This window comes from Nerophis lumbriciformis, linkage group LG04, assembly GCF_033978685.3.
Source record: "Nerophis lumbriciformis linkage group LG04, RoL_Nlum_v2.1, whole genome shotgun sequence".
NCBI lineage: Eukaryota > Metazoa > Chordata > Actinopteri > Syngnathiformes > Syngnathidae > Nerophis > Nerophis lumbriciformis.
In genome coordinates, this window is record NC_084551.2 from 62,483,258 (window position 1) to 62,495,553 (window position 12,296).

At 40.5% G+C, this 12,296-nt stretch overlaps 1 protein-coding gene across 2 annotated transcripts in view; it reads right to left on the minus strand.

Moving 5' to 3' along the window:
• Positions 1-12,087, minus strand: part of dhdds (dehydrodolichyl diphosphate synthase) — a 48,987-nt gene extending 36,900 nt beyond the window's left edge. The window contains exons 1-4 of one of the 2 annotated variants that reach the window (XM_061946351.2): positions 12,007-12,087; positions 11,627-11,707; positions 3,512-3,628; positions 3,299-3,441 (exon numbers count right to left, since the gene is read on the minus strand). In XM_061946351.2, coding sequence (XP_061802335.2) covers positions 3,299-3,441; positions 3,512-3,628; positions 11,627-11,689 — 323 coding nt within the window. In that variant the 5' untranslated portion in view covers positions 11,690-11,707; positions 12,007-12,087. Of the gene's footprint in view, positions 1-3,298; positions 3,442-3,511; positions 3,629-11,626; positions 11,708-11,903 lie in introns of both variants that reach the window. The other variant, XM_061946342.2, reaches the window with a different exon arrangement.
• Between the last annotated feature and the right edge of the window lie 209 nt (positions 12,088-12,296).

Genomic DNA, 12,296 nt, shown 5'->3' on the forward strand with positions numbered 1-12,296 from the left:
GATAATGTCTGAAGAAAGGTGACCGGTTTTTACAAAAATGTTGTTTAGAAGGGGGAATAGCAAACTTCCTGTTGATTTTTGCTGGGGGTTGTCAATTTATGAAATGTAGGTCTAAGTGAGACCTACATAGAGGTTTTTGTTTCATGTCACTCCGACCTTCCCAGTGGGAGTTACAGGCAGTTTTGTAAGTTTTTGCATCCGAGGAGCATTTTTTTGTGCGTTTTATTAAAAAATTGCGCTAGAGCACAATTTTGAGATTAGGGGTTAGGTTTTTTATTAGATCGTAATTTTTGCCAGTCCTGATGTGTGTGTTCAGTTCGGTGAGTTTTGAAGCATGTTAAGGGGGTCAAATTACAGCTCAAAGAGGCAAAAGTGACTGTTTTTAGTACTTTTTTGTCTTGAAGGGGGAATTGCAAACTTCCTGTTGATTTTTGCCCGATGATATACTATTATGAAATCTAGGTCTAAGTCACACCTACATAAAGGTTTTTGTTTCATGTCTCTCCGACTTTCCTAGTGGGAGTTACAGGCAGTCTAGTTTTTTTTTCCGTAGGGGGCGCTAGAGCGCAATTTTGAGTTTTGAGGTTTGGTTTTTTGATAAAAAGTTTTGCCGTATATTACTGATGTGTGTGTAAAATTTGGTGAGTTTTGAAGTATGTTAAAGGGGTCAAATTACAGCGCAAAGTTGCGGAAGAATAATAATAATAAAACCTTACAAATTCAATAGGTCCTTATGTCCCATTGCATAAGGACTCCCTTTGGGAGTCCTTATACAATGGGCCATGCGGGCCCTAATAAAAACTAGAACAGCCTAATAGCTAGAACTAGTATGCATATATCTATAAAAGGCTTTTTTAAAAAGAAGGGTTTTTAAGCCGTTTTTAAAAGCATCCAGTCTGTGGTGCCCTCAGGTGGTCAGGGAGAGCGTTCCACAGACTGGGAGCGGCGGAGCAGAAAGCCCGGTCTCCCATTGTTCGTAGCTTTGTTATCAGAGGTTGGAGGAGGTTAGCCTGTCCGGAGTGGAGGTGTCGTGTGGAGGATTTGGGGGTGAGTAGTTCTTTGAGGTAGAGGGGGGAATTTCCATGGAGGCACTGGTGGGTTAGTAGGGAGACTTTGTATTCAATCCTGAGTGGAACAGGAAGCCAGTGAAGGGATTTGAGAACTGGTATGATGTGGTCATATTTCCGCACTGAACAGGATCCTAGCAGCACTATTCTGTATGTATTGCAGCTTCTGGATGTTCTTGCTGGGGATCCCCACAAGAAGTGTGTTGCAGTAGTCTAGAAAAGAAAAACAGGGAGGACGACTGCGACCTGCTACATTTGCACGTCAGTAGAAACATGCTTGTCTGCATTTGTACATTCAGTCCGGGGCAACATTACAGTGCAGAAGTCCACAACTGTTTCATTCATGAGCACAAGCACAACTGATGATGATCATATGCTGCATGGTCATCGGAAAGAGGAGTGAACATTTGACTTCTGAAGCACTGTTTCCTCATAAAACAGATGTCGATTGACTTAACTGCAGAAGAGTACTGGACGTTTATTCATTTTTATAATAATATCTAACAAGGTTTCAGTTAAGATGTACCGAGAGTGAACTGGACGTGAAAATATGTGTGCAAAGTAGGGCTGTCCCGATACCAATATTTTGGTACCGCTACCAAAATGTATATTGATACTTTTCTAAATAAAATATTGAACATTCTAGACAACTATTTTTCAGAAGCACCTACAACACCTTCATACCTGCCAACTTTTGAAATCAGAAAAACCTAATAGCCAGGGTCCAGGGGCCACAGGCCCCGGTAGGTCCAGGACAAAGTCCTGGTGGGGGGTTCAGGGGGCCGACGCAAAATGATTATTAGCATTCAGACAGGTTCAAATGTTGCTAAAACCGTCACTTTTCTATCAGTCACAGTGACTTTTCAAAACAAAAATATTACAGCAAAAATCATATGGGTTGATTGACATGTTTATTCTGTAAGCTAACTTCAATAGTTTGAAATTATTTTGACAGTTAATGCCAGTTATCCTGTCAACCTTTCACAAGACTTCAATTTGTTGATTGAAAGTACAAACAGTATAAACACTTTTTACAGTAAACAAATGGTAAAACAGTACTAAACAATTCCATTTAAAAAAAAATTGGTGTCATTATTAACTTTCTGTCCAAGCTTGTATAATCTACTGCCTTGTTCAATTGTATAAAATATTCTGTGCCTAAAATTCACATTTCTATCACAATTATCATACTGTAAACATGGTAAGCTAACTTCATTAAAATTAATAGTCCTGTCAATAGCATGGAATTACAATTCAAATGTAGTTTTTTTGTAAGCCTTTCAAAAGAATTCAAAATATGAAAAATTAATAAAAATTAATTTAAGCCATCAGACACTTGAAAAGTGGCACATCACATCTCTAATGTAATCATTTTAACTTTTCAACAGAAATAGCACTGCAAAAATATTAAGGACATACTTCTGTATTTTGGTAGTTATGCTGTCAACATTTAACAAGATTTCTTCAACTTGGACTTGAAAGCATAAATAGTAAAAACACTTTTAACAGTATAACAGTACTAAACAATTCCAATAGATAACATTGGTGTCATTACCTTTTTGTGGCTAAAATCCAAATTTAGCAACGGCATTAGACTTGTGTTTTTTTGTCCCAACGTGGTCTTTTACATCGCTAATTCCTCCGTGTCCGAACGAAAAATCTTGTCTGCACAAGGTGCAATTCGCGTAGTTTTCACCCTTTTTGGAACGGATAATTATTCCCGGATAGGCTTTTGAATATTCTTCACGGAATGACTGCAGTTTTCTTTTCGGTTTAAGACTCGTATGCGATTTTTCTCCGGCTGATTCCATGATCGTTCGCTCGTTTGGAAACAATGGCAACAGGTGCCTCGTGCTTGGCAGCGGTGCTATAAATAGCCTCGCGGAATGGCTCGATAGGAAGTTACGGGAAGCAGGTCGAATGTCATTGTTGTTACGCGATTTCGTGAATAAAACTTTTTTTTAAATATTTTTTTTTAATTAATGAAAAACCGTATTTTTTATCACTGCAACCGTAACCCGGAATAGGTTGATGAAAACCGTACTAATTACGGGAAAACCGGAGTAGTTGGCAGGTATGTTATGGTATATCAAAAATAATTTGAGCAAAATTTAATTGAAATATTGTCGGTGTGGCCCTCCAGCAGTGCTCGGGTTGCTCATGCGGCCCCCGGTAAAATTTAATTGCCCACCCCTGCTCCAGTTGGTTATGAGATCCAAGTAAAAACTTACCGCTCGTCCAAAAGTCTCTCAAACTTCTGCCTGGCCAAGTCCATCAGCCCGTCCACTTCATCCTTGGGGCGCTTGAAGTTCTCGATGCTGAAAGCGTAGACGGTCACCTCTGGGATGTTCAATTGCTTGCACCAGCGAAGAGTCTAAAAGGCGATAGAAAAGGTTGGCTACAGAATCCTGAAAATGATGCAAGAGGTGATGCGGCCTCCCCACCTCTGCCAACTTGTTGAAGCCCTGCGTGTGTCCTTCCTGCCGTTCCATGTTTTTCTTGCGCGCAAAGCGACGGTTGCCGTCCATGATGAAAGCCACATGTTTGGGCATGGGCCCTGCCTAGGACGCAAGGAGTGGAGATCAGTTGTCATATGAATGCTCTCAGAAGGACACCAAACACATCACAGTACTGTGGGCTGCACTGGTGCAATGATGGCACGATAATTCAAAAACATATATAAAGATTGCTTTCCAATTTTGAAAATAGACCAAGCACAGTCTGAAAATGTACAAATCACTTTTGTTTTACACTTACATGTTGTGTTTAATAGTATTCTATCTTCATTTGTCGTTATTTATACTTTCTGAATAAATGACGTGATAATGTTAACCGGTCAAATAGGTAGAATTGAGTATGGCACCGTTTTAAAATGCTCCCATTGGTGTTCATTTCTCATCTATCAGAAGATGAAATGAATAAAAATACCACAATCAAATTACAGAATGTTATTAACCCTTGTGTAATGTTCATATTGTTGTTACTCAGCCAGCGTTTGTGGGTCTGATGGACCCGTTGCATTTTGTGGCTTTTAATGCCTCACAATCAAACACTTTTATGTTAAAATACTGAACAGATGTTTACCTTATCCAAATAAACACTTGTTCGGTATTTTAAAGGGGAACATTATCACCAGACCTATGTAAGCGTCAATATATACCTTGATGTTGCAGAAAAAAAAGACCATATATTTTTTTAACCGATTTCCGAACTCTAAATGGGTGAATTTTGGCGAATTAAACGCCTTTCTAATATTCGCTCTCGAAGCGATGACGTCACAACGTGGCGTCACATCGGGAAGCAATCCGCCATTTTCTCAAACACCGAGTCAAATCAGCTCTGTTATTTTCCGTTTTTTCGACTGTTTTCCGTACCTTGGAGACATCATGCCTCGTCGGTGTGTTGTCGGAGGGTGTAACAACACGAACGGGGACGGATTCAAGTTGCACCAGTGGCCCAAAGATGCCAAAGTGGCAAGAAATTGGACGTTTGTTCCGCACACTTTACCGACAAAAGCTATGCTACGACAGAGATGGCAAGAATGTGTGGATATCCTGCGACACTCAAAGCAGATGCATTTCCAACGATAAAGTCAAAGAAATCTGCCGCCAGACCCCCATTGAATCTGCCGGAGTGTGTGAGCAATTCAGGGACAAAGGACCTCGGTAGCACGGCAAGCAATGGCGGCAGTTTGTTCCCGCAGACGAGCGAGCTAAACCCCCTATCGACCTTAGCTTCCCTGGCCTGCTGACATCAACTCCAAAACTGGACAGATCAGCTTTCAGGAAAAGAGCGCGGATGAGGGTATGTCTCCAGAATATATTAATTGATGAAAATTGGGCTGTCTGCACTCTCAAAGTGCATGTTGTTGCCAAATGCATTTCATATGCTGTAAACCTAGTTCATAGTTGTTAGTTTCCTTTAATGCCAAACAAACACATACCAATCGTTGGTTAGAAGGCGATCGCCGAATTCGTCCTCGCTTTCTCCCGTGTCGCTGGCTGTCGTGTCATTTTCGTCGGTTTCGCTTGCATACGGTTCAAACCGAAATGGCTCAATAGCTTCAGTTACTTCTTCAATTTGGTTTTCGCTACCTGCCTCCACACTACAACCATCCGTTTCAATACATGCGTAATCTGTTGAATCGCTTAAGCCGCTGAAATCCGAGTCTGAATCCGAGCTAATGTCGCTATAGCTTGCTGTTCTTTCCGCCATGTTTGTTTGTGTTGGCATCACTATGTGACGTCACAGGAAAATGGACGGGTGTTTATAACGATGGTTAAAATCAGGCACTTTGAAGATTTTTTTTAGGGATATTGCGTGATGGGTAAAATTTTGAAAAAAACTTCGAAAAATATAATAAGCCACTGGGAACTGATTTTTAATGGTTTTAACCATTCTGAACTTGTGATAATGTTCCCCTTTAACATAAAAGTGTTTGATTGTGAGGCATTAAAAGCCACAAAATGCAACGGGTCCATCAGACCCACAAAGGCTGGCTGATTGAAACTTTTATTAGTAGATTGCACAGTATAGTACTTATTTCGTAAAATTGACCACTAAATGGTAACACCCCAATAAGTTTTTCAACTTGTTTAAGTCGGGATCCAAGTAAATCAATTCATGGTTCATGGCTGAGTAACAACACTATGAACGTTGCACGGAAAATTTCTCTGCCAATTTCTGCATCCCACAGGGATTCTTCTTTTGTGTTTCTGCACCTGCGGTTCCCACACAAGGTTGCAACATTGTTTGTCAACACTGTCTGCTCTCATTTTCTCACACATTTGACCCTCTGATGTTCTGTGTACCTACACTCTGTCCTCCTCCTGTCTAGGCCTGCTGTGTATGTGTGTGTGTGTGTGTGTGCACACGCGTGTGTGTGTGTGTGTGTGTGTGTGTGTGGTACACAGAACATCAATTTCCACACTTCTATTAGCCCCGGGTCCAGCGGACTTGGACACATACTTGCCAACACTCCCGAATTTTCCGGGAGACTCCCGAATTTCAGTGCCTCTCCCGAATTTCTCCCGATTTCCAGCCGGACAACTATATGGGGGGCGTGCCTTAAAGACACTGTCTTTAGCATCCTCTCACCTGAAAAGGAGACTATTATATATGTCTCCGTTATCCACAGGTTTATCTATAACCCATAACACAGTGGCCGAATGGATATAGTCACTCATGAACGGTCAGAGAAGCACAAGGAGGCGGCAACGCAGTATTACGGGCCACCTTGCAAGCAACATTCCGTTCTCATTTGCAGATGTTTTCAACAAATCCGAGAAGGATATGTTACCGGATTCAGAGATCGCTCACAAGTACTCAAATGGCAGAACAAAAGCTACTCAAATAGTGAAAGGTAAGTGTTTTTTGGTTTTTTTAAAGTAAGCAGCAAGTACAGTACAGTTAGTAGAACAACTGTGTTTTAATTACTGTACTAATATATATATATATATATATATATATATATATATATAAAGAAATACTTTAATTTCAGTGAATTTTAGCTATAAATATACTCTTCCCCCCTTAATCCCGTCCCCCCAATCTCCCGAATTCGGAGGTCTCAAGGTTGGCAAGTATGCTTGGACATCTTTGATTGATAGATTGAAACTTTTATTAGTAGATTGCACAGTTCAGTACACATTCCGTACAATTGACCACTAAATGGTAACACCCCAATAAGTTTTTACACTTGTTTAAGTCGGGGTCCACGTTAATCAATTAACAGAGGTGGGTAGTAACGCGCTACATTTACTCCGTTACATCTACTTGAGTAACTTTTGGGATAAATTGTACTTCTAAGAGTAGTTTTAATGCAACATACTTTTACTTTTACTTAAGTATATTTATAGAGAAGGAACGCTACTTTTACTCCGCTACTTTTATCTACATTCAGCTCGCTACTCGCTACTAATTTTTATCGATCTGTTAATGCACGCTTTGTTTGTTTTGGTCTGTCAGACAGACCTTCAAAGTGCCTGCCTTACTGGTGACGTTTCACTTCGTTCCACCAATCAGATGCAGTCACTGGTGACGTTGGACCAATCAAACAGAGCCAGGTGGTCACATGACCTGACTTAAACAAGTTGAAAAACTTATTGGGGTGTTACCATTTAGTGGTCAATTGTACGGAATATGTACTGTACTGTGCAATCTACTAATAAAAGTTTCAATCAATCAATCAAAAGTGTGAAGGAAAAAAGATACTTTTTTATTTCAACCGTACATCCCGTCAAAAGCCTAAAGACTGACCGCACATGAGGACGTTCCTGTCTTCACAATAAAAGTGCCGCTCCATCGCGCCTGCGCTTTCAAAACAAGAGTCTCCGAAAGCCAGCGCAAACAAGCTAGCAAGCTAGCAAGCTACGGAGTTTGACGCCAATATATTTCTTGTAAAGTGTATAAAAACTAATATGGAAGCTGGACAAATACAATGCCAAAAACCCACCACTTTCATGTGGTATTAGACAGAAAGGAGGAATTTTTCTTCTCCATTTGAAAACGTGGACGTTATCATCACTACTGTCTGATTACAATCAACGCAAGTCATCAGAATCAGGTAATAAACCAACTTATATTCTTGTCTTCATGAAAGAAAGGAATCTATATGTTAAACATGCATGTATATTCATTAAAACACCTTTAACATGTATACAAAAACAGCTAAATAAATACATATAAATTATATACTGTATATATCAATGTATATATATATATATATATATATATATATATATATATATATATATATATATATGAGTGTGTATGTTACTCATCAGTTACTCAGTACTTGAGTAGTTTTTTCACAACATACTTTTTACTTTTACTCAAGTAAATATTTGGGTGACTACTCCTTACTTTTACTTGAGTAATAAATCTCTAAAGTAACAGTACTCTTACTTGAGTACAATTTCTGGCTACTCTACCCAACTCTGTCAATTAACGGTTGTTATATGTAATAGAAATGTGTAGGGGGGTGTATGGCGGGTGGTCATTAAATATGTATTCTGATGTATTTTCTTCACAGAAAATGAGCCAATGCCAGTGAGTCTCAGTTTGAAAAATTAATTAATTGTATCATTTTTATTTTAAATAAAAAATGAAAACGGGTCCCACATACCTGAACACCACACAAAAATGCACACAAAATATATATATATATATATATATATATATATATATATATATATATCAGTGACGTGCGGTCACTAGAGGCAGGGCCTCACCTGCCATCATGGAAAGAAAAAAAATGTAAAAAGAAAAAAAATTAATTAAATTGTTATATGTATCCAGTGATTATACTATAAAGTTATTTTCCATTTAACTTCACCAGTTTTAGATTATTTTTATTCAAAATCGCTGAATTTTCACATTTGCCGTTCAAATACTGAGAAGAGACGGTGCGGTGATCAGCAGCCAGTTGAGGCACGTCACTCAGTGCCTCAACATGGATTCCGGACTCGGCTAACTGCTGGCCTGCTGTGCAGTGAGACCGTATTGCTATATGAATTATATTATACATTTCCATAGTTTAGTTAGCTGAGGTATAATGTACAGTGTATTTTGTCAACAACTGTATGTGTGTAACGTATTTCTTGTGCTGAGCGATCACAAAACTGCTGCGAAGACGCACTGGCTGAGGCTCGCGTAACCCCGCCTCCTGGTGCCGGTTAAGGCACCTTCGCAGCAGAGTGCACCCCGCGACGGGAGCGCCACACCAACCAAAGCCCACACCCAAACCCTCCACGTGCAAGACCGAATCCACCCAAAAAAAGTCACTTAACAAGAAGCCAAAAAGTGCAAAAACAACATTGCTCGCGCCGGAGGAGCCGTGAACGACTGCAGGGACACAACATTAGGTACACCTGCAGACTGCAGCACAGATTTCATATTTCATTCATTCACAACTCCTCCAACACCAACACCACTGTTCCCGCACTTATAAGTAAAGGTAAGACCATAATAACGTTTTTTTTTATTAAATGTGCTTTTTTGTGTGCTACAGTTTGTATGTGTAAAGTTAAAGTTAAGTTAAAGTAGCAATGATTGTCACACACACACTAGGTGTGGTGAAATCTGTCCTCTGCATTTGACCCATCCTCTTCTTCACCCCCTGGGAGGTGAGGGGAGCAGTGGGCAGCAGCGGCGCCGTGCCCGGGAATAATTGTTGGTGATTTAACTCCCAATTCCAAGCCTTGATGCTGAGTGCCAAGCAGGGAAGAATGCTGGTATGAGCTTTTAAACATAACCCGTTAACTGCTGCCAATCAAATGGTGAATAAGATACTCTTTAGGGTTCATATGTTTGTAAATCTGACTGTGATGAAGTCAGTGCCTCACCAGTGTAGCGTTTTGGACCAGTTTTTCCTCCCAGGGAATTCAAGTCACAATCCGCTCCCAAGTTCTTTCCGACACTTAAAGCTGAGTTTAAAAACCACCAGAGACAGAATAGGTATTTTGTTGTATATATTCTCAAAGCTTTGACAACATACATTTTAGATTGAGACCAGTCTAACCCTAGAACCTTCTATCCCGCACACCCAAAATGGTCTCTCTTCCCAACGCCAAAGACCTCTCTTTTCTTCCACCTCCCTAGCCATAACAAAAGCACAACTCCCTAGCCATAATACATTCCAAAGAACTCAAGGTTATCACACATAGTATGCTTGCTGACAGAGCATCAAGAGAATAAATGGAAAAAGACGAGCTGTTTTCAAATATGACTAATAAATGAAAGAAGTACAACTTAAATTCGGATATATGTAAATACCTGCCTCCGACAATTCCCCCTTCAGATCTTCTAAAAAGATCTTTATCACTAGAACAACACTTCTAAAATACGCCCCTCTTTGAGCAAGCTAGTAAAAATTAAAAGCATAGTTACATGGGAGATAAACGAATGGAATCTATGTCAATGTCGTCACTCTCCGGGAAGGAAACTAGCATTTCTCGAAAGTCACCACTTTGCCTGACCCCCTTCAGTGACATAGCAAACCCAGGTTGTTCAGCAAGCCCCTCAACAGCATCACGAGTCAGGTTGGTCAGTCTCAACAGATTATAAAAAACATAGTTAATGCGTTCTACATTTTTAGTAGCAGTCACAAAGAGGGGCGTATATTAGAAGTGTTGTTCTAGTGATAAAGATCTTTTTAGAAGATCTGAAGGGGGAATTGTCGGAGGCAGATATTTACATATATCCGAATTTAAGTTGTACTTCTTTCATTTATTAGTCATATTTGAAAACAGCTCGTCTTTTGCCTCCTGTGTGTTTCCGTCTGGCTTCTTCGTGGTCCATGATGCCAGCTGAGGTTGTCAGTACAATATATCCAAACTGTCTTGAGGGCAACAGGTTATTCTGCCACTTCTCCAGATCTGTCCAATTTTGCATGTGATGAATAAGATGTCCCTGCCCGGTGTTGTTTTTGGCACCGTGTATATCAGGGTTAGCTTTGTTCAAAGTGTTTAGCCTCCGACACCAGTCATGAACCTCACCACACATGAAGTGCTCTAAAACTTGCTGGTAGACGGCTGCGTTGACCCTGGATCTCAGGAAACAGAGTGGACCGACACCAGCAGATGACATGGCACCCCAAACCATCACTGATGGTGGAAACTTTACACTAGACTTCAGGCAACGTGGATCCTGTGCCTCTCCTGTCTTCCTCCAGACTCTGGGACCTCGATTTCCAAAGGAAATGAAAAATTTGCATGGTTGGGTGATGGTTTGGGGTGCCATGTCATCTGCTGGTGTCGGTCCACTCTGTTTCCTGAGATCCAGGGTCAACGCAGCAGTCTACCAGCAAGTTTTAGAGCACTTCATGCTTCCTGCTGCTGACCTGCTCTATGGAGATGGAGATTTCAAGTTCCAACAGGACTTGGCGCCTGCACACAGCGCAAAATCTACCCGTGCCTGGTTTACAGACCATGGTATTTCTGTTCTAAATTGGCCCGCCAACTCCCCTGACCTTAGCCCCATAGAAAATCTGTGGGGTATTGTGAAAAGGAAGATGCAGAATGCCAGACCCAAAAACGCAGAAGAGTTGAAGGCCACTATCAGAGCAACCTGGGCTCTCATAACACCTGAGCAGTGCCAGAAACTCATCGACTCCATGCCACGCCGCATTAACGCAGTAATTGAGGCAAAAGGAGCTCCAACCAAGTATTGAGTATTGTACATGCTCATATTTTTCATTTTCATACTTTTCAGTTGGCCAACATTTCTAAAAATCCCTTTTTTTGTATTAGCCTTAAGTAATATTCTAATTTTGTGACACACGGAATTTTGGATTTTCATTTGTTGCCACTTCAAATCATCAAAATTAAATGAAATAAACATTTGAATGCATCAGTCTGTGTGCAATGAATAAATATAATGTACAAGTTACACCTTTTGAATGCAATTACTGAAATAAATCAAGTTTTTCAAAATATTCTAATTTACTGGCTTTTACCTGTATATATATATATATATATATATATATATACAGTAAATAAATAAATAAAACTATATAAATCCTGGCATAACTAATAGGATAAAAGTAAAATAGAAATTACCTTGAGAATGTTGGCTGAAATCCTTTCGAGCAAGTTGAGCTCGCCCTCTTGTATCCACGACATTTTCTGATAAACGGGAGTCTGAAAAACAGTTGAGGAAGTCACTAAATAATCCAATAGCTGACACAAAATAATCACATATTGTTAATACACCATTTTGCCGCCATTATCTGGCATGAATCCCCGAGTCTAGTAGCCTGACATGACATCTTGCTTAATAATGCACGTTCGCTGCCAAATAATGTAGGACGACTCCAACAAGACATCGGTCAAATACCTGCAGTGTCCGCACACAGCTACATGCATTCAAAGCAGTGAGCAGGGCGACATTGCGGCCACAACAACACAAGCTTTTCTCCACATTTCTCCTTCCAACTCACCGCTTTTTACGATGACGACCTCTTCCGCATTGGAGTAAGATGACGTAGGCGCTGTTCCTGTCACGTGACGGAAGATTTGACAAGCATGTGGATGTGCGCGAGCACGTAGACATAGACGTGTTGTAAGTAGACGCAGCATTTGCTGCTGTGACGCGAGAAATTGGGCCGCCATCTTGCAGTGGTGATGAGGAGCCGGCGAGCAGCCTAAACTGACAGTTGACAGGTAGAAAACAAAGATGGTGTTCAGCGTTTTCCCGCTCAAATGTTGCAGACTGTTGAAAATAGGAATC